We start from the raw sequence: 26,763 nt of genomic DNA, 5'->3' as shown, positions 1-26,763 counted from the left end.
TAACAATGTTGTCTAAGTGTGTAATAAGAGAGCTACTGTTTTAACTGTAGAAACAAATACACAGAGTAGCATCAGGGTAGCTGCAGAAAGTATATCTGAAAGAGCAGAGTGTGTAGCATTTGGTCTGAAACTCTCGTCTCTGCTTGTTTGCATGATCCATCCTCAGCATGTACATTGGCTTACAGGCAAGGTGAAGGAATCAAACATTATATTTGACATTACCATTAAATTTGTTTTGTGGTTAGCTTAGAATTTTATGGATCTGTTTTACGTTCAGTTAAAAAGTGAACTAAGTGTTCTTTGTTTTCCCCATGGGAGCTTTAGGATATGGTATGAATTAAGTTTATATGTAGTCAGGGATATAAAAAGACATACCGAGACATGTAAAATACCTTGAGGTTAAACATTTGGATTGCTGTAGGGACTGGGTTCATACTCAAGTGTGCATTAAAGATATAGGTATAAAATAAGGGACAATAATGTTAAGAATGTGTTTGATGCTCTATGGCATGGAAAGGAAAGTGATGCTGTAGCTGAGCTTCAAGCTAGTGCATGGGCAGTTACAATATTGTCACAGTGGTATTGAGTGGTATGGTGACAACACCTAGTTAAGGTGCACTCAGGATGCTTCTTTTCTGGAGGGTCATGTTTATGTGCTGTAAATTCCACCTCTTGAGATAGTGAACATCAACTTCTGTTTCTACTGTCTTGTTCCTGTCAGCTTCTAGCCAGCTGAGCCTGGCAAAAGAAAAAGTCATAGAAACTGGAGAACTGGGTGGATTCACTATCCCTTGCTGTCACAGGCTCATCCTAAGAAACATCATGTATTGGCTGTTTGCAGCGTTGTTGATCAAGAAAAAACATAGAAGTAAGAGCATAAATGGAAGAAGAAAATATCAGTGATTCTCTTGCCATATTCATATATGTCCAATTACATATTCTGTTCTGGTGCATGCAGTCACTAGAACCATAAAATTGCATTTTCAGAGATGTTCTGAGTTTTTAACTCAACTCTTCTTTCACCATAATACAGAGATTTTAGAGCTGGGCATATACCAAAACTGTGCAAAAGGAACTAAAGAACTGAAACCTAGATGCATGCTAAGACTGGGAAGTTAATTACAGTAAATACTGAGATTTCTCAGGGTGTTCTGCAACTCCTTGTCTGGAAAATGATCCAGGAAAAAACAATGGAAATATGTGGAACATGTTAAGAACAGCTAGCTGGGTCTTGGAGTTCTCCATTCATGGGAAGTCTGAACTTTTGAAATCCGTTTTATTTTACCAGCATGTGGTTCCATAATGAAAAACAGTTGTGAACCCTGTCAGCTCCTAGAGCCTTGTACTGTGGGGCCAGACTCAGCTGAGTCCGGGTCTCCAATTTAGCCTAGGTCAGTGGTTTTGTGGTCTGAACTCTCTCTTTTGGGCATCACAGGGGCTCATTCTTGGCCAAAATTGCCAAATAAACCTCTAGTCTGGAAGCACTATTGAGGAGTGATGGATGTTGAAAACCCAGGAATGTCTTACTACTTGGATCATCCCCAAACTACCAAGCACTCGGTGTGCTAAAGAGGCTGTGAAGGAGCTGGGGGTCCCTACCTCAGGGCAGACTGGCTGAGTTGCCCCGGGTCTATGAATGGAAAGACGAAGTTCTAGAGAACTCCTGGCATTTCTGATAAGAACTAATGTCAGTGTTCAACTGAAATCTGCTGGATGTCTTTTTTTCCAACTTCTATCTTTACTGATGTTTTTACCACATGTTTCATCTCTTTTTGGATTAGCAATGTCTGCTGAAAGTGCTTTTCATTGGAAAGTTCCTGACCAGAAAAAGCGAAAAATTACGCTAATGTGTTTGCAGTTTTCAAGTACGGCTTTGGGCAGCTGGAGGAACCCACAGCTGCAGCCAGCCTGGGATTTTTTGGGGTTTTTTTTCCTGTAATGACACAATTAAATGGGGAAATTTATAGGAATTAAAAGGTAAGAAGGTAATTAGAAGGTAAGAACATGCAAGTGTGACAACCTTTCAGTGATGTCTGACAGCATAAGGACTTGGCTTCAGACAGATAATCATGGTACAGATACCTTAAAAATTCCATTCTCAAACTATTTACCAGTTCTATAATTTTCAAGCACACTGTTTCTTATTGTAAATTATATTCATTTAGAAATATTAAAACAATATATAACAGGGTTTTTTGCAAAAGTGGGTTTGTGTTTTTAGCTGTCCAAACTCAACCTGATAGATCTGTCATGACAGAAGTGGTATCATATGATGCAACTACTGATTGAACTGAGGTTTTTGGACAACTAGTAAAGTTGTCGATTTATTTGTATGAGGAAAGAACAAACTAATGGATTGTGTTGTTGTTGGATTTGGAGTTCTTTAATTACCTCTTTCCTGATTAGAAAAGTGCAGGGTTGCCTTGCTTTTTAGAGGTTTTCTTCTGGTGAGCAATTTCCATAAAAGGTCTCTTTACAGACAGATGAATTTATAACTGTCATATCAGTACTTAGCATTTCTGTAGCTTTTTCATTGGAGACTCTCCAAGCTCTCAGTAAAATTCTTTGGAGGTATCCTCTGTTTATTGTTGGGTGAGCCGGCTTGAGGAGCACAGGTGCAGTTTTCTCAGGGAAATGCAGGGTGTCAATGGGAGAATAGGAAGAGTAATAGCTTCAGATGCCTGAGAAGTGATTAATGGAGTCTGCTGGGAACTCGGGACATTTCTGAGAGGCTGCATGGAGAAGAGAAGCTCCATGTAGCTATTTTGGCAGGCTGAATTCCCTGGGGAAAAGCCAGTTGCTTTATTTTGGATTGGCATGGGACAAGGTTTGAGAGAGCAATGGGAAGGGCAGACAGATCAGAAACTGGCCTACTTTTCCCTTTGCCCGTGTTTTGCTATGAGATGTTAGCAGATAATGGCATGAGTCGGCACCTCTGCTCCCCAGCTGCGTGGTGAGGTGAAGGATTGGTGTGTTGTCGGTGAATCAGGGTAGGCTTAGTTCTCAGCACCAGCTGGCATCACTCGGACGTGCACTCAGGCATGGCTCTATGTGCCCTGCCTGCTTTGGGCCGTGGGTGCAAATGATATGTGTGTGTACGGTCAGCTGGAGAGACAGAAGTAAGGAAAGTTTCTTCATTGTGAGATGTCTATGTTGGAACAGACCACAAGAATGACCTATGAGACAGGACAGCCCCAACATTTAGCATAAAGACCAGCATAGAGTTGTATTGGTCCTGATGGACAAGACAGACTGGATTGTTCTGCAGAAATCACCAGCTATTGAACCACTGAATAGTAGCTTTCTTTTTTCCATCCATAAAACTTGTGATACCACGAGTCTGTCCTTTGATGGGAGCTGTGCTATTTGAGAGGCCAGGAACTGCAACAAGCTTTATATTCTGTGGTATGCAGAGGCGCTGGGTCTGCCCACCCGTTTGAACTACCAGGAACAAGACTATCAGACCATCCATTTGGGTGGATGGATAGCTGGTCTGCTACCTTTCAGCATCTTCAAAATACAGCAAGTTATTGAGTATACCAACTAGTTTTGAAAAAAGAAAAGAACATAACCGGGTTTATATGATGTTCTCTCTTCAGTTTATAGCGACACTCTTCAGTGTCTCTATTTTTATGTTTAAAAAAAACCCATCAAAATCTATATCTGACAGACTTAAATGCTGTTAGACTGACCAAAAACCTCCACAGGAGATGTTTAAATGCGGTGATATCTTTTTGACTATAGTAAAACTTTCAGTGATGCTTTTTCCCTTCACGTATTTTATACCGAAACTATCGCTAGCCGTTTGGCGTATTTTAACCTAAGGATTGCCAAAGCAAGTTTCTGGTTCAAGGATGTAAAGTCTACAGGCAGTAAGAACAAGGAAAAGCTATGTGCTAAAGAAACCACACCCTCAGGCAAACGTCTTACATGGCTGCAGTCAAAAAGCACATGATCCTATGCTCACACTCAAAAAAGCCTTCCTTTTGCACTCAAAGCAACTGGCTGTGATAGCACCCAGTATTCAGAGGCTCAGATAAGCCTAATATCCTTTCTCTGTCCTTGAGTCATGCAGTTGAAGTCCAAGAACTTGTAGCTCAAGTCAGCCTGCATATTTGAGTGTATGTTTTCATAGAGCAACGTGGGGGTAGTTGTTGGACAGAAGGAAAGCAGTAGAGAAAGTGGGTATATGTGAGAGAGAAGCATGCCATGAATATCACACAAAAGATGTATAGAGGAGAAGCAAGAAGAGACCATCATGTTTTTAAAGCTGCCATAGCAAAAGATCTGGAGATCTTGAAGAAGAGAGCAAATGTCAACCTGGTGACAGAAGACAATGTAATCCAGCTGATAAGGCTACCTGGCTCCAGGTCACCAGCCTATGATCCTGCGCAGCCTACCTGCCCTGGTGCACCTGCCTTGGGCACACTGGACTCTGTGGCTCCAACTTCTCCCCCCTTCTGCACACTCTGCCCAGGGACTGAGTCATGGCTTAAAATAGAAAGTGAACTTTTCAGGAAGGGGTTGTCTGCCCAGGCATTTGTGCCCTGCCCAGCGCAATGGGGTCTTGAGTCAGGCTGTGTACTCCAAGTGCTATTTTAAAGCCAAGGTAAATAGCATTATATATGTCAATAGTCAGGCACAAGGATTTGAGCAGCCTCGTATTTGAATTCCTCGTTTCCATCTTAAAGTACGGCAATGTGGTAAGGCAAAAAATAGCAATTTTTCTTTGACAGTCTTCTTTGACTTATAGGAAAAGAATGAGCATGTACAGGAATATGAAGTCCAAAAAATAGGGGAAATAAAACCCATTGCTTCCCATGGAAACTTTCTCCTCTCTACAAGGTAACATTGGAATTTCCCTCTCAATGCAACTCAACCTATCCCAATGTCTATGGCTTCTGTGCCAGATACAGCTTCAGCTTTAGCTGAAGCAACCAAACATGGTATACCTTGTACAGTAGAAACCAAGGAGGATTTTCTTGCTCTGGGCTCTTCTCTCAGTGCAAAATATGTGTGACTGTCCCTGGAGGCATGATCCCAATGCTGCTCAAGTCAGTAAAAGGCTTTCTGTTCTGCTGGCCTAGGTCCAGAGTATGAATGCACAATACAGCTCAGTATGTTGCAGGGTTTCTTTGAGCTGATAGAAAACTCTGTTGAATGCTCATTATTAATTTTCTTAATACTATTTAGTTATATTTTATTTTAGATTCCAGACTACAGCAATTCTCTGTGCAAATGAAAAAATTATCCCATGTTCCCTGATGACTTTTGTCTGGCTTGTTTATGACCCGTCCCAGCACGCTCTTTTGTTCTCTTGCAATTATTTATTATTGCTGCTGCCACATCAGGTTATCTCCTTTCTTCTTTCTGATACCTGACACTCCAGACTTTTGATCTCTGGCCCTGGGGAACGTCATTTGTAATTCCCAACTGTGGAGCCTGCTGTGATGAGAACAGCTATTGTTTATAATACTGCCATTGCAATTCCCTTACCAGTGGAAAAACCTGTGGTGGGGCAGGGATAGAATACAAGTTTTGTTTTCATCAGATGTGGATCACTGTAACTGCAATGAATCCAATCACACTGTCAAACCAAGGACTGAGAGGGAAGAAAAATGGTGAAGACTTCAGATCAGCAACTTTCACTGCACGTTAGTGCATGTTCTGTAGCTTTAGGAACATGTATTCACGCTTGATGATGCTCAGTTTTCTACAATCCCTTGGAAGAGATGGAGAGTGATTGCCAACACAAGCTTTTGAAGCTGTAGGGGTTTTTTTTCTGTGTAGTTGATGGAACTCAGCCAACTATTCCATCTCCCTGTTTATCCACCCTATCCTAACAGCACCAGAGCAGGAACATGATGCTTACTAGAGGGAGAATTTCTCCTGTCTCCGTCCTTGACAGTGTTCAGCCATCTAGAGAGGTCAATGAGTGAGGCAGAGTGAGATGCTACAGCCTCAGAAGCACATGTATCCAAATTTTGTCAAGGTCTCTAATAACAAAGCACTAACACGTTGATACTCAAGTTTTCCCTTTGTTTTCCTCACTTCCTCATTCCTTACTGCTGACAAGTACTCCTCTTGCTTACAGAACTACCTTAAAACATTTGGTGACTTTCTGAATGCATGTTCCACAAACTGTCTAAAACACTGGAAGCTTTTCAATGAAGGAAATCCCTGGCACATGTTTTATAGAGTCAAACTGTTTTCATGTAACTTGACTGTGTTAAAAAGTGCTTGTGTGTTTTGTTCTCCTATTGTTTGTGTAGCCTTTGTGTAATGAAGACCACACAAATTATTAGCAAAAGGCCAAATCCTGCACTGAAGCAAATGGCCAGTCTTTTGAAATATTTATTTTTCTTGTCTAAGGACTTCAGGTCTGTTTATGATGCCAGAGCCTCGGCATTTTCTTCTGGTTTGGAAGCAGTGAACTCTAGTCCATAAGTCTGATCAATAAACTGTTTGAGTCTGCCACATGCACTTAGAACGCCTGGCATGGAAAGCCCTGATTTCAGCTTCAGTAGCTGTGAATATCAGATTAGGGTAAAATGGTATTTGCATGAGTAAAAGCAGTATTAAAACTTTCATATACCTTTAACATGCAGCCCATCTTATTGTACTTTATAGTTGTCTTCTTCAGAGACTGAGGTCCTAAAGTCTTCTATTTGTATGGCTGACAAACTTTTTTGTCTTGAGGGTTTGGCTTTTTCCTCTGTTTTTTCCATAGGTGTCAAGGTTGTCACAGCCCACGTCATGTTTTGCCCATTCAGTAGTTTTACATCTCAAATGTTTTCTGTTTTCTTTCCAGATGCAGAGGGAAATTGCTTATACGGGCCGAGATGGCCTGAGTTCATCCCGCCCCGGATCTGCCACACACCCTGCGCACACAATGCCCAGCTCTCCGCCCTCCACCCCGGTGCCCCACTCCATGCCTCCCTCTCCATCCAGGATTCCCTACGGAGGGGGCCGGCCCGTGGGAGTGCCAGGCAATGCCACCATCCCCAGGGACCGGCTCTCCAGCGTGCCCGCCTCGCGCTCGATATCGCCCAGCCCAAGCGCCATCTTGGAGAGACGGGACGTGAAGCCAGATGAGGACATGAGTAACAAAAACCTTGCCTTGATCCGAAATGAAGGTCTGTACGGTGACCCCTACTTGTTTCACGAGGGGAGGATGAGTGTGGCTGCCCCCCACTCTGGACACCCCCTCGATGTCCCAGATCACATTGTAGCCTACCATCGCAATTCCATGAGGTCGTCGAGCACTTACTGCAACCCCCCTCTGCAGCCCGAAATGCTGGAGCAGTCCTTGTACAGACAGAAGTCACGAAAGTACCCGGAGAGCCATTTGCCCACCCTCGGCTCCAAAACACCTCCCGCCTCACCCCACAGGGTGCCTGACATGAGAATGATTGATATTCATCCTCACCATAGCGTTCACATGCCCTCCCACACCATCCAGCCTGACAGGTCTTCCCCCAGCCGCCAGTCCTTCAAAAAGGAGACGGGACCGCCTGTCTTTGTGGATGCCAAGGCTCGGAGTGGCCTCGGCCTCCTGGGCATGGCCGAGGCCGTGCCCTCTCCAGTCGACAAGCAGGCCTTTGGCTACGGGTCACCTGTCATGCCCAAGGACAAGGAGACGAGGTAAGGCAGAGCTGGAGCTTAATTTATGCAAATGAGAAACGTTTCTAATCTGCACATCTTGTGTCATTTAACACCCTGGGGACAGCATGTAGGAGGCTGCTGCACTGGGCTGCAGTGTTTATTAGCCGTCTGTCAAGGTAGCTGGTAATTTAGAGGAGATGTGGCACCACCTGTTATTAATCTGGAAGTATTGTCAACCCACGATGAATCCCTAGTTATTTTCATTTGTGTAAATTTCAGTCACTGGAAAAAATATAATAAAATAAAATTATTAACTAGGAGTTTTCTTTCCAGACAACCAGATCATGTTGCAAGAACAAATGGTGTTCTGTTCCTGCTAATAAGGGAATATATTTCACCCCCGTTAAGAATGACACTGTGATATTACAATTTTGGTTCTTTATGGAGCGGAGTTTTTCTCATCTAGTGTTAGGAAATGGGAGGAATTTATCATTACTGTCTTATCTCCTGTAAAACATGAATTTGCATAAAAATAAGACAGTTGTTTATAATAATGTTCCTTGAGGGGAAACTGCTGAGAAGATCAAGTCTATCCCAGGGAAGAAATTGAAACATGAATGCTGTTTCCAATGATTTTTCCAGCGTCTCAAATGGTTGGTGACCTGACTGTTGTTAACTTTTGTGTGCTGACAATGATGGCAATGATCTCTCCTGTCTCTTTAAGGACTAGATTTACACAAAGGTCTGTGAAGGCTTCTCCTGCCATAGACCCTGCCCTAGGAGAGAAAAATCGTTACACTGTCAGTTGGTTGCTGTGTATTTGTACCAGTTGTGCTAATCTCTAGCATATTGTTTGTGCTGTTAACTTTTATAGAGCTCTTTAGGGAAGTGAAGATGAATAACTGGAAAATGCTGAGCTCATAGAGACCAAAGGTAACTGATGACTGCCTTAACCACTGGGGAGATATTGAGCTTCATACAGCCCCTAAACTTCCCTTCCACCTGAGCAACTTGCTCAACAATTAGTTGCTTCTAACCACACTTGGCCCGAAAAAAAAAAGAACGTGTTTTGATCTCTATTGACAGGGAGAAAATGGAGGACAGAAGAAAATCAGCCGTCCATAAAAATTGCAAGCTTAGAGCTCGGTAGTTATGTTCACACAGGGCAGAGAGTTAGAGCATGTCACAATCTAGAGTCAGTGAAACCTGATTTGTATCTATTTATTTCCAAGAAAAAGATGCAGATACCTGAAATTTCATTTCAAGCTTCCATAATTAGAACTAGTAATCAACGTGATCTGTATTTGCCATTTCCAGTCTAAGAGATAGCTTTCAGATTTAAAATTTCATATGTTTCATGTTAAGGGGTTGGCAATAAGGGAGGACACTAACAGCTCTCCAGTCTGTGTGTCTTTCTCCCCTCTGGACATCTCATCTGTTCATTCAGCTACACAGATATGCACAAGGCTGTGTATTTGCAAATGTATAAAGATCAACTACACAGATAATTCTGCAGCTCCTTAAGAAGAGCATTGCGCTAGGAGTTTTTAGTTCTGGTCCTAGCATATATTTACAGTGATGAAAACAGCATTTGCATAATTACACTTCCAAATAAATACGTGACCTTCAAATTCAGCGCTGAAAAAAATCACTCTGAAAGCTGCCCTTATGGGTTGTGGGGATGTTTTTAACCCTGAGAAAGTGTGACTTTTGTAAAGTGATTGTAAATACCAAAGCAATTCATGCAAAATGGTTTGCTTTCTAACAACTGCAATATTAAGAACTGGGTTTGATACAGCCTTAAAATGCTCTAAGCCTTATTTTAGCTTTTTAGTAATTTTGTAAACTTTGACAGCAAACTTTGAGATTGCACTAAACTGAACAAGGAACACCAAGGATGTCCAGGCTCAGGTGCTCTTTTTCTGCTTCAGCAGGGGATGAATTGTTACAAGGTTATTATGATCACCTGAAAGGTGACTGACATATAATGGCAGAAAGATATTCTGTACCGTGTTGTGTAGGACTTACAGTTTACACCTGTAAGCAGCACAATGGGGCTTGTTTCTGTGAGGGAGAATATTTGGGGTTTGAAGATATGGGGCTGAATTCATCCTCTTCCAGGCATGGTAAAATGAGATGTGTGCTGCTGTCATGCATATTATCCTCTTGCTGATGACTGTGCAAAGAGCCTAAAAAGCAGGCCACAGAAAACAAATGGTGGTGTGTTCAGTCAGTCTGCATGCAGACGGTGTCAGGTGTGGGTAGCAGCAAAAGGGCAGATTGAGTATCTGATAGCCTTGGGGATACTGAGAAGGGAGGTATGTTGCATTTATGCACTATGGCAGGAGAGACTCCCCATCCTGACTCATTCAGGAGTGGGTTGAGGACCCTACAAGCATCAAACCCATCATCTCAGCACTGTTGTTCCATCATCCCCCAGTGGAATGTACTGAGAACAAAGAAAATCTCTCTTGTGACATCTCTTTGTGGAAATTACCTTGAAGTAGCACTGTCAGCAGCCTCGGGACAATGCATAGTTTAAGTCAAATAAAAGATTAGAACGGGTAGTGACAATGCCAGAAGATAAGCTGAATCTCTCTTGCCCTGTTAATTCTTCTTCAGTCTTTCCCATCTGGGACTGAAGTGGGATATATATCTACTTTATCAGAATATGTTAGATACTTAGAGCAGATCCAACCTCTTATTGCCTGTATCCTGGTTTTGTTGAAGAAAATTAGTCTATTGCCTTTGAAATGTTAATTGCAGCAGAAGTTGGGTCTACAAAAGATAAAACCTGGTATTTCCAATCTCTTCTTTTGGAGTTACTATTTTAGTTTTGTGTTGAGGAAGCCAGTCTTGTCAAGCCTGTTATTTAAGCCAGAGTTGAGGGGGATTTAATTGCTTAATGCAATTCTTTCTTGTCTCTGTTTTACCTCCAGTATTTTCAAGGTATCTGCTTCTGTGGTATAAAGGATTTAACAGATTCTCGCAGTAACTCATTTACCAGAAGAGTTCCACATAAAGCTCTTTTACAAGAGTGAGAAGAAACAAGTTCATGGAGATGTAAAAGTATAAAATGTTAGTACTCACATGCACATAAATAGTAGAAGGTGTAGCAGGTTGTAGCAGTTCATCTTCAAGGAGTCATCATCCCTTTAATCTGAGGTTTACAGGAAGAATGATTAGATATTTGTGAGTGAGTGGAAGTTGTTTAAAAAGTGGTTTGCTATCAAGTATTTGGATGGCCCAGAAAATTTTGATAGCTTATGGTGGACAGGTCTAGAAGTTACTGTGGGCAAAGCAGATGTTCAAATGTTGCTAAACTGAAGAAGAAGCTGTTTACCTAAAGATGTATTAAATTAAATGCCATTGAACTTCCACTCTTTGCATTCAAAACATGCTGTATTGCAAAACTGTAGGTCGTTTGATAGTGCTGAATATGTATATAATAAATGCTGCTACTCACTAAAATACAGTCCTTAGAATAACAAGACAGTTCTGCAGAACATTTTTTCTCCAGAAGCATTTCAGGAGTGTCTGAATACAACTTCTGTCTGAATACAACTTCTGTCCTCTTCTTTTCGTGCCACATTAGTGAGAAAAGATGATGGCACAACTGAGCAAAAAAAAGTGATCACAGTCAAGGCCTGGGGCTTGCAGCTAAGACTGAAGTGTAATGGCCACGTGTAGGTTATTGGATATTGTTCCCATCACAAAACCACTTTACTGTCTGATTTGTTAAAGTGTGGATGGATTCTATATGCATTAGGAAAAAATACTCTGTAAATCCATGAACAGGGGGAGACTCCATCAGCAATGCACTGAGAATTGTATAAGAAAGGTGGACTTTGCAGATATACCCCCTCAGACACTTTCCACAGGGCCAAAATTGCATCTTCCTTTGTGAAAAATGTTGAATAACCAAGCAGAAAAAGATGAGTACAAATGACTGATACAGGATGTATCAGTCATGATACATGAGGAAAGGTAAACTGTATTTCAGCTTCCTTCTCTTGGAGGAACTGTTTGTAGGAAGATGAAATGAAGGCTTTTATATAAGAGCTGTCAAACAGTACCACAGCTGGCAGTGCTTCAGAGCTTGCTTTTTCCCTTTAGCTTTGAGCTGTAGAAAGTTTGAGTTTAACCTTATTCTTAGAAGACTGAAATATTTGCCTGTGTGTATCTTTCCCCTTGGCAGGACAGCAGAGTACAGAAGAGTTCTGCTGGTCTTTGATTCACACTCTTCTAGGATATCCACTCTGCTGATTTGGATGGACTTTGGGGTAAAGTCTGACTGTGCCAATTCCTCTTGCTTCTAGGAAGCCATTGGGAAAGACAACCTGCTCCTGTTTCTTTTTTTTTTCCCAGTGAGATAAAAAGATTTCTACTGAAATGTTTCTGACATAGGATAATCTAGAGAGACATGTGTTTTTCTTTGTCTCTGACCCTATTTCATTACTATACAGGCTCAAAGTTTAACTATAAAATATGAAGTCACTGGAAGTCTTTCTGCAGGATAGTGTGCCAATTAGTTCATGGTGCCAGACTTGGTATTTGAGTATGTCTGTTAGGGATGATGTGCTGCATAGCCTAGGGTCAGACAGGACCATGACTGAACAGTTACATAGCCCAGTTCTAGTTTGTGTCTGTACAAAATATCTTCTCAGTGATGTGAATATTAAAGATATCCTCAGGAAAGGAAAGGAACATGCAAGTAATGCTTAAATAGCATCTCTATGAGAAATGGGTACCAACTCAGCAATTGTACCTTGCTTGGGATTACTTCCAGTTAGTTGCAGTAGAGGGAATTACATGAAAACTCAGTGAAGGCATAAAGAAGAAATCTGGTGATGAAATATGATATCTCAGTGCACAGACCTTGGAGAAGCAAGGGTTTGTTTTGCTTCTGCTGAATTTAGGGAGCAAGATGATAAAGCAATGCCCCAGTGCCTGAACATACCCAGGGCCAGGGCTATGGATCAGGCTGCTGGGGAGAATAGCGCTGGCAAGCGGCTCGTCCATACTTTGCTGGCCAAGGTCTGTGACAAGCTAAAGCCAAATCTGATGGAGGGACTTAATAGAGCTGGGAGTTGCTTCTGACCTTGCCCTCTCCTTTCCTACCCCACCATGCTACCACCTCTGACTCTCCCAGCATTCACAGGAAAACAATGTGAAACAATGCCTTTCCGTGCCCTGGCTGATAAAATAGCTATTTCTTTCCCAAGTGCTGTAAAAGAGACCCTCCCTTCTCTTCCTGGGTGGTGGAGAAAAGCAGATTTATCTGGGAAATTAATCTGGGAACAGAGACAGGGTTTGACCTTCTCATGCAACCACTGCCAGCAAAGAGGCACCTCTGTGTTTTGTTCTGCCTGACACTCTCTCCTAGTGCTCCACACCTGGCCTACCCCATCATGAGGGCCCTGGCTCACCTCATGTCACCAGACTGCTGCCTGTCCCATGCTCTGGAAACCCTGGCCTGTCCCATGTCACTGACCCACGCTGTGGGGATCCCAGCCTGCCCCATCCATGGGACCCCAGCCTGCCCGGTGAAGGAAGGAGTGGTTGGGCAAGCTGTTCCCCCCACCTTCCCTCTCAACAGCAGGGAGCACAGACAGAGGTAGAGAACATAATGTTGACAAACAAAATTTATAGAATCATTTCACTTGGGAAAGACTTTTAAGATCATCAAGTCCAACCACTAACCCAACACTTCCAAGCCCATCACCAAACTGTGTCCCTCAGCACCTCATCTACATGTCTTGTAAATATCTCCAGGGATGGGGACATCTACCTGGGCAGCTCATTCCAGTGTTTAACAACCCTCTCAGAGAAAAAGTTCTTCCTTATCTCCGATCTAAACTTCTGCTCTTGAAACTTGAGGTCATTTGTCCTATCAGTTATTAGTCTACGGAAGAGACTGACCCTCACTTGCTACAACTCCCTTTCAGGTAGTTGTAGAGAGCAATAAGGTCTCCTCTCAGCCTCCTTTTCTCTGAGCTAGACACTCTCAGTTCCCTCAGATGCTCCTCATAACACTTGTTCTCCAGACTCTTCACCAGCTTTGTTGTGCATTTCTGGACATGCTCCAGTGTCTCAATGTTTATCTTGTAGTGAGGGGCCCAAAACTGAACACAATATTCAAGGTGCAACCTCAGCAGTGCTGAGTACAAGGGGACAATCACTCCCCTGGTCTTGATGGTCACATTATTTCTGATACAAGCCAGGATGTCATTGGCCTTCTTAGCTACCTGGGCACACTGCTGACTCATGTTCTGCTGCTATCAATTAACACCCCCAGGTCACTAGACAGCTTTCCAGCCACTCTGCCGCAAGCCTGTAGCGTTGCCTGGGGTTGTTGTGGCTCAAGTGCAGGACCCAGCACTTGGCCTTGTTGAACCCCATACAATTGGCTTCAGCCCATTGCTTCAGCCTGTCAAGGTCCCTCTGAAGAGCCTTCCTGCCCTCAAGAAGCTCTATGCACCTGCTCAGTTTGGTGTCATCTGCAAACTTATTTGAGGGTGCATTCAATCCCATCATCCAGATCCTTAATAAAGATGTTAAATAGAAGAGGTCCCAATACTGAGCCCTGGGGAACAGATGTACAGGTATCATGACAGTGCCAGCATCCCCGACAGATATTGGCCTGGCACAGGCTGAAGAAGGCATTCTTTTTCTTCCTCCAAAGCTGAGGTTGCTGTAGCCCTTCACAGGGAAGCTGGGGAGGGGAAGGAGGCAGTTGCAGAGCCTGTCCCTGCTCCTCCAGTGCCATGCAGCAGGACTGGGCCACGAGCCTTCCAGACAGATATCAGCCCAAGGCACAGCCCCACTGCTGGGCTGGCCACGTCTGCCCTGCCTGCCCTGGAGCACACTGCCTCTCACTGCCTTCAGTCAGACGGCTGCTCTCTGAAAATCAGGTCATTTTATTTAATGCCTAAAAGGTACCTCCTTTCAGACACCTGTTTTTGAAATGTTTGGTGCTGATGGCCATAACAAGTCTGGGTATTACAGTGAAATGATTGCAGGAAAAATCCTGCCTTGTCTTTAACAGAGCAACTCCAGAGCACATGTAGATTCTTCACATTCTTAATGCTTTTACCATATGAAAAATAATGTGCTCTGTGCAATTGATTCCAGTATTTCATTTGTTTTTCATCGTCTGCTATCTCTGGAGCATCCCTCTCCATCTTAACAACATATTTTCCTAGATTTCATGGCAAAGGACAAGATCAGTTTTGTGTTGCCATAATCTCTTTTGAAGCAGAAAATTGTTTCCAGATTATTGAATGTGGGATGGAAAAAACATCATATTTATGAATTGGTAAAACAGATAGACTTCCAATTGAATTCAATTCCAGGAAGGTTTTGTGATGATTATCTGGGAAAAAAAAATGTTTTCATTAAGTGTCAAAAATGCTGCATTGAAGTTTGTTAGAATATATTTATCCCAGGCTTTTACTACTTGCTTTTGTTCCAAAGGTTACTGTAGCCTGAACCAGTTACTTATTTTAAAACTTATAGTAGTGGAAATTCTGTAATGTATTTCTTGGTTTGAAATGAATTAGGTCAAATTCACTAGTCTTCTCATCACCGGTCAAACTACCTTTCAACGTCAAGACTGAAAAGTAAGATGCGCACGCTGTATTAAATCGCAGTAAGAACGTGTCTGCCAGCTGGGGACTGACTGAGCACTTTCTTCTCCCCTCTTAGAGTCTGTTAGCATCTCATTGCTTGTTTTGCTGACCTGTTTTCTCAACATCTGGGTGTTTCCATGTTTCTCCTGGCTGTGGTATCTGTGTGCTATTCCAGCAAACCTCTGTGTTGTTCCCTGAATGTGAATGAAATAATTATCCTGGTTAATCTGGCTGGTTACAAACTGGGCTGGTTACTTGCTTTGTGTCATATCAGCTTGCTTTTGCCTGGTATTGGTATCTACATTTGAGTTTATATGGCCTTTATTGATGGGCATTGTTGCTTTGGCCACCAAATGGCAGCTGGAGCTGGGGCTGGCCAGAGCTCAGCTGCTCCCATGTGTCCAAGATGCCACAGTGGTGATGGATGGCCCCTGCACTAAGCTGAATCCAGAGCTGTGTGTGTCTGTCCTGTCTTGTTTCATCAGTCATTGCTACTGGTCTCAGTCACTTGCTTTTTGGAAGTTTTTCTCCCAGTCATTTTCCAAAATCATGACCTGCAAGTTGATGCTTGTCTATGTTGTGCTGTGTCAGTGACATACTGGCATGTGAAATCAGGCACCTATATGAGCAAAAGGCTGTTTTAAAGGAAAATGTTCACTGAGGAAATCACCTGGTATTATATGCTTTTATGTAAACACATAAGCACACAAATGTTAGCTTTCCTATCAAAAAAGTCATTGTTTAGTGGCCTTCAGTATCTATGGAAAACACTTACTGTGCCTATAGCAGTTCTTCATCTCTTTTCTTCTACCTTTTAGGAATTTCTCAGGATATGTGCATGAAAACAAAGCTGGTTTATGATAATCATGCTGTATACAGTCTGCATTTGATATCCTGTGCCTGTCTGTCAAATTGTTGTCCTTTCCAAACCAGATAGTTGTGATACCAGGTGCGAAGGATTTGGTCTGGGAAATAGTCAGCTTAGGCAGATCAAATGCTTCACCGACAAAAATCCCGGGTTTGAGGAAAGTAAAAAGGGTAACAAGAGGAAGCGTAAAGTCTTTAGTCCTGAAACTGTATATACAGGCAAAACTATTGCCCCAGTGTAGGTAAAAGAGAAAGTATATGTAATGGTAAAAAAAGTAGTTCCTCTAGTTCCAAGAGGCATTAACCGATTGTTTTAGATGCCTGTCTTGTGAGATCATTAGAAGTTTATTATCTGGGTGGTTGGTTGTTTTGTTCTTTTCTAACCAAACAGATGTCTCTTTTTATTGTCTATTACCATGCAAAAGCTGTCCAAGATGCGGTAAGCTGCTGCAACAAGGTATATGCAAACTGGTATCAGTAAACGCTGTAGTGTCTGTCCAGTCCTGGGGTAATCACCTAGGAAAACGAGTCTGAAAGCAAATATATCTGGCTTTAACAAACGATTCTCTTGTCTTACAGAGAAAGGATACAAGCCATGGAGAAACAGATTGCCAGCTTAACTGGTCTTGTTCAGTCTGCGCTTTTTAAAGGGCCAAATACAAGTAATAGCAAAGATGCTTCTAGGTAAAAAAAGAATTCATTAAATCTGTTTCTCTGTAATGATTTTTGTAATCAATCAACAAAAATAATATGTGAATGTAATAGTAAAAAAAAACCAAACCCAACCCTGAATGCTCAATCACTTTTAAATATCCTCATCATCCCCATAAGAAAAGTAGGCAGAGAGGAAGAACGTGCCAAATGACAGATGGAGATTAACCACATTACTCTTCTTTGTGTTAAAAAGAATTAATGTAGCTACATCTCTGTGCTTTCTACTCCTTATTTTCCACTCCTTGCTTAACTTGTAGTAAAAGCTGATTTAAAAAAAAACCAAAACCAACCAACAAGCTACTGGTGATTTAAATTAAAAGTGTATATGCTAGACAAGGCCATTTAATTTGCTGATTATAAACTTCAGCACAGTTTTACTGTTAGTAAGTTACAATTATGATTTTTCTTTTTATTACTTAGTGAGAAGATGATGTTGAAAATTGTGTCCAGCAAGAACAGCATTGACACTGCAGGTAAGATAATTCACTTTTAGTTTACAAATTATTCAGGTGTATGAATTGTCTAATGTTACTACCATCCCAGCTTATGGAAATGTCACATCTCTTTAAATTCCCATAGCTGTACTGTCAGAACTGAAGTTTCAAAACCCACCTGGACAAGTTCCTGTGTGACCTACTCTAGGTGGTCCTGCTCTGGCAGGGGGGGTTGGAATGGATGATCTTTCGAGTTCCCTTCCAACCCTTAAGATTCTGTGATTCTGTGATATGTGAGTCAATCATGTCTTTGTTAAGACACTTCTGACAGGTTGAAGTGGTCTTGGGAATGAATTTTGAACCTGGACTGAATGGTTTAAAGGAGATACAAAGTCTCTGCATATGGTGAATTTTCCAGTGACTCATCCCATCTATAGTATATATTCGTCTTTAACCTCAGCTTGCTGTAGATGGCTAAATACTTCATTCCAATTCTGGTCACCTGAACTTTTCTCTGAGGTTCTTCTGTCAGTGGGATACTATGGATGTTACTACCCTAAGGAATTTAATAGTCAGCAAGATAGAACTTTCTCTAATTAAGCCATATTGATCTGCTGCCAATTAGTAGCATGGGCCTAAACTGTTCTGAGCAAGCATCGATTATGAAGCCAATAAAAGCTGGTCCTATTTTAGCTTCCCACTTGGAGAGCTGTTAAGCTTTTAAAAAATGGAGTTAAGGCTAAGGTGAAAAAGATCTCAGTGTAACTGGAGCTCTCCTATGCCTACTGCTGGAGTTGTCTGCAAGGCCTGTGTGTGTTTAGGTACCCTCTCTTTGCCCTTTGTCATGCGCTGAATGCAAATAAAGGCAATTCTCTACTTCCTTGTAGTGCTGTTCCCACAGGGAGGTCTGTGCTCTGGCAGGTAGTAAACCACACACATTATTAGCAAATCTATTATGCTTTTAACCATCTTTTCTGTTGGAGCTGTTAGTTCACATTCAGGATTCCAGTTTAGCTGGAATTGCAGTATGTCCTAACTGACAGAAATCAAACCAGACCTGGAAACTATCAAGCATATATGCAAGAGGGAGCAAGTCCTGGTACTGGAGTGTGGCTCACAAGCCACTTTCTGGTTCTGTTCCAACTTTTCCCTTCCTACTGGCTTCTGGATGGGAAAAGCAATACTTAAGTCTGTGAAGAAATAAGTTGTAATTTATCAGTTTCAGGCAGCTTACTGAAAGGTCCATCATTTTTCAGGACGACTGCAAAATACTCTTAGACTTCTCTCTATTTCAGTGTCATACACTGAGAGTTTATGGTATTTCTCATTTGTACATGCTTCATCTCATACAAAGCACCCATGAAGCTGTCAAAACCTGCACACACATTGTATTGTGTTCCTCTTGGTATTACATTGCAATTTGGCCTTTCTGCTTTCCCTGTGCTTATATTAATTCAGATAAGTACTTAGTGGAAGGCATTGAGTTGGAAAGCCCGATCTACATGGGCCGCGCTTTGAGTGGGACTTTGGACCAGATGGCATTCAGAGGTCCCTTTCAACCTAAGTTTTTCAGTGATTTGTGTGTGCATGTGTGAATGTGCTCTCAGTGAAATCGAAAATGGAATAACATTACATTGGGAAAATGACCCTAGACAAGGCAAAGGTGCGGTTTCTTCAGTATAGAAGTTGTGCCCAGCCCACCAGAAGAGCATAGCTCAGCTGACCAGCTGCTGCTGTCCCCAAAGACTGCCCACTACTTTATCATACTTTATCATATCCCTGAGATTGCAAAATTACATCTCACAGCTACGTGTCTAAGCGTGGGGAGTAGAGGATGGGGCTTGTAATTTACTGTCAGAAGGTGAGATCAGCTTTTTTCATATAATGCCAGAGACATTGACTTTGTCACATGGCCATGCCAGTATCCACCATGCAAGTAAGGATGCCAGCAGTCAGTCAGGTTGTGCAACAGGTACTTTTCTGATCCCTTGGGAGACAGGGATAAGGCAGTGGGGCTGGCCAAGCAGCCAGTCATCTCCAAGGGTCTCTATCGGTTTTAACTCCAGCATCTGCATCCCTAAATCCTGTCCTTCCAGCATGACTCAGACACAAAATTAAATTGTAGCAGGTAAGGGAAACAAGATGTGGTGCTGACCTCAATATACTACAGTATTGTAACCTACATCAGTTATTATTGAAGATTACTGTATGAAGGAGTAGTCCTGTATAACAGAATATTTCACTTTTGCACCTGCTTTTTAAATTGTGCATGACAGGATCTGTTAAGTAAATGCAGACCCTGCTTACTTGAATATCAGGCAATCTACCAGAATATGCTAGAGAATATTGCTCCTTTTTTGAATATATGCTTGAGCTTAAATATGCCAGCAGCATCTGTAACCACTTCTGCTGACCGCTGTTTTGTTCTTCAATTCACCCCAATCCTTATAAAGTATAGCCATTTAGACAGACAACTCTTAGTACACAATTCCACTTGTACACTGAGATACCAATTTTAGAAATTTCAAAGTCTATTTTAAAGGAAAAGGCGTATAAAATGTTGACTGAGTAGTCCCTTCTAGAGCACTGGTAAGCAGAAACATGAATTGCTTCCCATCCTGAGCAATACAACATCTGTGCAGGATAAAATTGGCTCATCAGTGTTGAACAAACATTGGATTTTATAGTATGTGTTCAGTGATAGGAGATTTTCAGGCAAAAAATAGGGAACTAGCTCATTTGGGAAGGGAGAGAACCCAAAATTTCTAAATCCTAGATAACTCTATACAGCTAGATTTTAAATACTCTGTTTGGTATTTCATATAAACCAAAGTATATGTAATGTGTTTTTGCTTTGGTAGTCCATGGTGGATTCTTTAGCCTCAAATATTAAAGAGCCTAAAGAAAAATGCTTTTCCACTTGGGGAAAGGAGCCTGTAACGATGATTCTTGTCTGCATTTCTTATGTTTTATTGCTTTAGGCTCAGTTCTTTCATGGGGGCTGGGTTCAAAGAGCAGTAACCTTCCACAGGCTGGCAGTGTCTCTTCTACTAATAATAGAAGCAATCCCATGACTGAATCCTTATAACCTTCAGTTCATCAAAAGTGAGTGTCATCAAGGGACTCTTCACTTAGGAACGGCATGTGACTTTAGAACCAAACCTTACTAGGAAGAGTCTCCTTGAGATTACTAACAAATTCACTGAGAAATGCTCACCTACTTTCTTTTCTGTCATATTTTTGTTTATCAAGTGGTGAGACTGATAGGTTAGATCCTGAATTCATTGGTTAAATTGAGATCAGTTGTATCATAATTTACCAAAAAGAAAAGCAATAGTTCTTCACTAGTTGCTGCCTTGTTAGAAGGGATCAAGGAGTGTGTATCTCTGCACTAACACCATCAGTACAAACCGAGAGAGGGAGATGGCAGGAGGGAGAAGTATTACACACACAGGGCTTGGATTTGTTTCCTAGAGAACTGTCGTGTCATCTCATGATGGAACATGGTTTTAGCAGTGGACTTGGCAGTGTTAGGTGAGTCATTGGACTCAATTAACTTAAAGGTCTTTTCCTATGGTTGTATTCTATGATCTGTGCATATCTGTGTGCCTCTTTCACATGCGTGACTCTTGCTGTGGTGAATTACAGACATTATCCATATCTGCTCACTTATCTCTGATTCAAAGATAGATCATACCTGAACTCTGTCAGCGTTTGCAGGTAAAACATGATCCTGAAGCCATTCTGGATCAACAAGGTGAAGTACACACTAATGTATTCAGAATATTTTATTCTTCTAGGGTGTCTTTAAGCAGATTGTAACAGCTTGTTAATGGTGGAATTGCAACCTTAATATTGCATTTGCTTATTTATGGATTCTAACCGGATGGAAAGAGGACCAAGTAAGCTTCCCCAAATGATGCTTGAAAAGTATAGCTTTTTAATAAAGAGGAGAACTAGGAGAAGTGGCTGATTCACCAGAGGCTGTGCTGCCATTCAGTGAGATCTTGACCATCTTGAGAGTTGGGCAGAGAAAGAACCTCCTGAGGTTCAACAAGGACAAGTGCGGAGTCCTAAAACTGGGGAGGAAAAACCCCATGCACCAGGCCAGGCTGGGGGTGACCTGCTGGAGAGCAGCTCTGCAGAGAGAGACCTGGGAGTCCTGGTTGATAATAAACTAAATATGAGCCAGCAATGTGCCCTCGTGGCCAAGAAGGCCAATGGCACCCAGGGATGCATCGAGAAGTGTGTGGCCAGCAGGTCAAGGGAGGTTCTGCTTCCCTTCTCCTCTGCCCTGATGAGATCTCATCTGCAGTCCTATGTCCAGTTCTGGCCTCCCCAGCTCAAGAGGGACAAGGAACTGCTGGAGAGAGTCCAGCGCAGGGCCACCAAAATGGTGAGGGGACTGGAGCCATGAGGAAAGGCTGAGGGAACTCGGAGTGTTCAGCCTGAAGGACAGAAGATTGAGGGGGGATCTCATTAACACAAGTATTTAAAAGGTATTTGTCAAGAGGATGGGGTGACACTGTTTTTCCATAGTGCCCAGTGACAGGGTAAGGGGACAAAAGCTGGAACACAGGAAATTCCACTTAAACATAAGGAAGAACTTCTTTCCTGTTCAGGTGAGGGAGCCCTGGCACAGGCTGCCCAGGGAGATTGTGGAGTCTTCTCCTCTGGAGGTTTTCAAAACCTTCCTGGACACGTTCCTGTGTGGCCTGATTGAGGTGAACCTACTTTAGCAAGGGGATTGGACTAGATGATCTCTAGGAGATCCTTTCCAACCCCTACTGTTCAGTGATTCTGTAGTTCTATGAGATGAGTAATTTGGGAAGAAACTTTGATGACTGTCTTCCAATTGCCTTTTTTTGCTAGTATGTTTCAAAATCTTAGCATTTTAGAAAGAAAATATGGAAAATGGAAGAAGAACAATGTCTTTGGAGCCACAGCAAAGGTCAAGTGTCAGGGAGTGGAAGTTTTGGTTCTTATCTTCCAGAGCCTGGGCAAATAGCAAACTTTTCCCATTTCTGCACATCAGTTTTTTTTCTACTTTAAAAATAGCAGCCTTTGTAAAAAAAAAGTTAACTTTTGGGTTTTGTCCAGAGTATTAGGGAATTATGGAGGGGTTTTGTATTCAGGCACCCTTACCTAAGCTCCAGCAAGGCTTTATTTAAAAACCTGAGAGCCAGTGCTGGTTTTTTCCTTTAGTCCATCTGGCCACACATCTAATCACAAAGCTACAGCCTGGGACTATTTCCAAAAGCAAGCTATACTCCCTAGATGAAGCAGCCCCTTATTCAGCCACCCTTTTATTCCTTTATGATGAAAATATGCATCTCTGAGAAATGAGCTGCTGATCCTTACAGCGCTCCCCTGCCTGCTTGATGTCGGTGGTTGTGTTTCATACCCTCGGCAGTGTCATGTCATGCTTCACAGGCTCTGAGCACACTCTGCAGCAGGGACACCATGGCAGCTGGAAGCACCTAACAGTGACAAGAGGTGGCCGAGGCAGCAGAGGAGGAGGAGAGCTGCTTTGTAGGGAGTCGCAGACGTTTATTGCTTACAGAAGCAGAACGGAGTCTACCTAAACTAAAAGGAAAGCAGACACCCCTTCCTGAGAAAATATGTGAATTGACTGGGGTCCAGTATGGGGGAGAGACTGGCGGGTCTGATTCATGCCTTGGCTGCATCATCACAGGGTCAGGGGCTGAGATTTTGGAGCTTTTGCTTGAGGCAAAAACCAGCAGAAAGGTAGATGTGCTTTCGAAAACAGTCTAGATTTGTGGCTAGGGATCAGAACTCTTGGAGGCTCATCTACATTTTTCAGACTCTCTGGTGGTTTCTGTCTGTAGAGTTTATGAACTAAATACCCTTTTCTTAAGAAAAAAAATAGTGCATGTGGGAGGGAAATAGATGTTTGACCACAGGAAAAATTGCAGCGTGTATGTAGACAGAGAAGTATTAGCGTATGTTAGACTGAAGCATGCAATGGGTGCAGGATGGCAGTGAAGAAGGACTGTTTATTTCTTGAGTGTTGCTTTCTGTTAAGCAGCTCTTTGAAAGTCAAGAGAGCATTGAATCATGCTGGAGTACAGCAGAAATGTGCAGCAGCTTGCTCAGCAGTGAAATAAGTGTCGCTGTTGAAGCACCGAGCGGATCTAGCAGGAGCACATTTAAGGCGAGGAGAGGTGTAGCATTACAACAGCCAGCACCCAGGTAGAACAGCTTTTTATTTGAGCATGTCCTCGGAAGCCAATGGCATGGCACACTGCATGTAGCATGCTGTAGCCAGAGGGGCCTGTGCTTTTACTGACAGGAATTGCAGATGTAGGTAAAGCAAGAAATGTGATTCTTCAGAAGCCTTCTGGCCTAATTGTAGATAAAAGTAGTCTGGTGTAACTTCTGTCTTTTAAAAATGCCTCACCCTGATGAATTTTGCAAAGGCTAGTTTTGAGGTATTCACACCTGTTGGCAGAGGAATAATAATGTGTTATTATACTGAGCTATACTCCCTCGTGCACATTTGGAGACTTTAGTGGTTGAAAAGACTACTAAGGATGAGAAGACAGGGATAAAACCACTCCTGGATTCATACTCATTCCAGACAGAAAAATGTGTCACACCCTTTGGTGTACTGCAAATTTGCCTTCAAAAGGCAAAGAAAAGCTTACAGCACTAGTTTCTGTTATTTTTTATTAGTTATTTTCTACTTCCTTAGATTTATTGCTTTATTCATTGACAAGGAAAAAAATTCAGTGGGGAATGACATAGTCATAGAAGAGAATCATAGGACCATTTAGGTTGGAAAAGACCTTAAGATCATCGAGTCCAGCCATTAACCTAACACTGACAAGCCCACCACTCTACCAGGTTCATAAGCACCACATCTACATGTCTTTTAAATACTACCAGGGATGGTGTCTCAACTACTTCCCTGGGAAGCCTGTTCCAATGTTTGACATCCCTTTCAGGGAAAGGTTTTTTCCTAATCTCCAATCTAAACCTCCCCTGGCACAACCTGAGACCATTTTGTCTTGTCCTGTCACTTGTAGCTTGGGCGAAGAGACCGACTCCCACCTCACTACAGCTTCCATTCAGGTAATTATGGAGAGAGATATCTCCTCTCAGCCTCCTCTTCTCCAGGCTAAACAACCCCAGTTCCCTCAACTGCTCCTCATCAGACTTGTGCTCCAGACTCTTCACCAGCTTTGTTGCCCTTCTTTGAACATACTCCAGCACCTCAGTGTCTTTCTTGTAGTGAGGGCCTGGTAATGCAATAGTTCAGGGAACAGCAGGCATCTGAGTCCAAAGGACAAGGTAGAGCTGGCACTGTGATCAGAAGAGTATGCAGTGCTGGACTTAGAAGATGGAGTCTGTCATTTTGCCTGTTGGTGGTGGGGAGGGGAAGGGACACAGAAGAATGAAAATTTGAAGAACGTGGGTGTGTCAGTGCAGATTGGAAGAAGAAGCTGTAACATGACTCTTAACTGATGAGCTGGAATTTGCTTGTACCCTGTAAATAAAGCTTCTTCCCAGGTACTTGAGAGTGAAAAGAGCAAGTTTGACATTGATGCTGTGAAGACAAATGGCATTATTTAATGAAGAAATTCTTATGAGGACAGTGATGGTTTTTCTCAGAATGTGGCTCATCTCATTTCTTTGTGTCACCCTGTATTCCTTTGTAAACAGTCCTGAATAAATGACAGACTACAGGGGAGTGGGTGAATGCAACACAGCTGGAGGGCAGTTCTCTGCCACACCATCATTTCATTTTTCTTCTCCCAGTTTTAGACAGTAACTGTTGGAGACACCTGATAGAAAAAAATGCAACTGTATTTTATGCAGAAAAGCAAGATCCTCTCTATAGAAATCTTTTCCCCACACGTGGCTGTTTGACTGTGTCTCTCCCCAGTGATAATTAATCAACAAACATGCAGTTCAGAAGTTGTGTGAATTTGCATCATCTTGGTCTCAGCTGGCTCCTGGGAAGACAATCCCAAACATACTTACAGCACCAATTTGATTTGCTGCTGATTTATGTAATCTGCAGTTATAGCTTATTATCCCATCTCCACTACATGTGGTAGGAAGTGGTCTCGTAGGTAATGTGTGGATTCAGTGGGAAGAGGAAAGATCATGTTTGCACCTTCTCTGCTGGTGAGCTCAACCCTGTGCTGCTGCTGCTTATTGCAGGTGCTGTGAACGTATCTGGGGGAAAGAATGCACTGGGAAGTGTGGAGTCAGCTGTGGTCCATCACCCTGCAGGAGCCCCCTCGATGCAGCTCAGCCTGCATGGTATGAAGCGCAACGTGTCGGATCTGCGGCTGCAGCTGCACCAGATGAGACAGCTACAGGTATGCTTATCTGGGCAATGCTGGGAGAGTCCTTTGGCAGCAAAGGGCCTTTTCCTTTCTTTCTCTCTTTCTCTCTTTCTCTCTTTCTCTCTTTCTCTCTTTCTTTTTTTCTTCATCTCTTCCTCTCTTCCACCTTCTATACATGAGTGATTCCCAGTAGCAGAGCTCTAGGAAAAAGACCCAAGTATTCCAGATGCAAAAGTATATTCTACTCTACTATACACCACTTCCTAGAGGTACAAGAATTAGTTTGACTACTGCAGCTCAGATATTGAGAAAAAAACACCTCATTTCTCACTGTACTTGATGACTCTAGACATTAAAGCAGTACATATACTACAATAATATCTAGTCTGTGATTACAGTTTGGACCCTGCTATGCTATGTGCTATATAAACATGTAGGAAGAGCCATGTTCCTGTTCCATACTGTTTACAGTTGAGACAGTTTTTAAGTTCCTGAATAAACAACTTTGATGTCAGGAAACCCAAATGTAGCTGAGGATCAGTAGATATGCATTAAGCCAGAGTCTGGCTCCCTCATTTGTGGAATCCAGAAGAATGGCCAACTTGAGCAGCAACGAAAAAAGATGTTTCAAAAGTTGCTGCAAAGGTTTATTTCACCCTACTTACATTGATATTTTACCAGTACCTTTTGAACACACACATCAGCACCTCAAAACCTGCAAGCAACAATAAGAACAATAAAGAGTTAACCAAAATGTTCTCTTGACATATATACTGTCATGCTGCAAATGTAAATATATGCTGTTCTGTAAAATTAAGTGTATGGAGCTGTACAGATCTTCAGCCCTTCACTTGACTGGAAACTGAACAGCACTGTGTATTGTTTCAGAAGATGTAAAAGGAGGTAAAGCAATTTCTTGTAAGACAAGACAAACTGCAGTACTCTGCCACAGTCTTCCTTGCCTGGAAAGTGACATCACATGTTTGGTATTCCAGGGCTGCAGCTACTGCTATTATGAACAGGGTGGGTTTGAGTATGGGAATGGTACAGTGTCAATCTCTTTTGGGACAGAGCAATATTTTGAGGACAGAATAATAACACAGATCAGAATTCAGAGCCCATTTCACCTTCTCTTCCTTAAGTAAAGGAAATTTAATTATAAGCCAGTTGTAGGGCAAGAGAGCAGAAAGGTGA

General features: G+C 42.3%; 1 protein-coding gene across 9 annotated transcripts in view; it reads left to right on the top strand.

Annotated features, from left to right (window-relative positions):
* Nucleotides 1-26,763, top strand: part of KIAA1217 (KIAA1217 ortholog) — a 356,921-nt gene that overhangs the window by 294,425 nt on the left and 35,733 nt on the right. For 8 of the 9 annotated variants that reach the window (XM_061996584.1, XM_061996582.1, XM_061996585.1 and 5 more), the window contains 3 exons: nt 6,812-7,644; nt 17,238-17,290; nt 25,442-25,602. In XM_061996584.1, coding sequence (XP_061852568.1) covers nt 6,812-7,644; nt 17,238-17,290; nt 25,442-25,602 — 1,047 coding nt within the window. Of the gene's footprint in view, nt 1-6,811; nt 7,645-16,682; nt 16,788-17,237; nt 17,291-25,441; nt 25,603-26,763 lie in introns of all 9 variants that reach the window. The other variant, XM_061996591.1, reaches the window with a different exon arrangement.

The sequence above is a fragment of the Colius striatus genome, chromosome 5 (assembly GCF_028858725.1).
Source record: "Colius striatus isolate bColStr4 chromosome 5, bColStr4.1.hap1, whole genome shotgun sequence".
Lineage (NCBI taxonomy): Eukaryota > Metazoa > Chordata > Aves > Coliiformes > Coliidae > Colius > Colius striatus.
The sequence above is the reverse complement of the archived record's forward strand: the minus strand, read 5'-3'. Positions and strand labels throughout refer to the sequence as shown.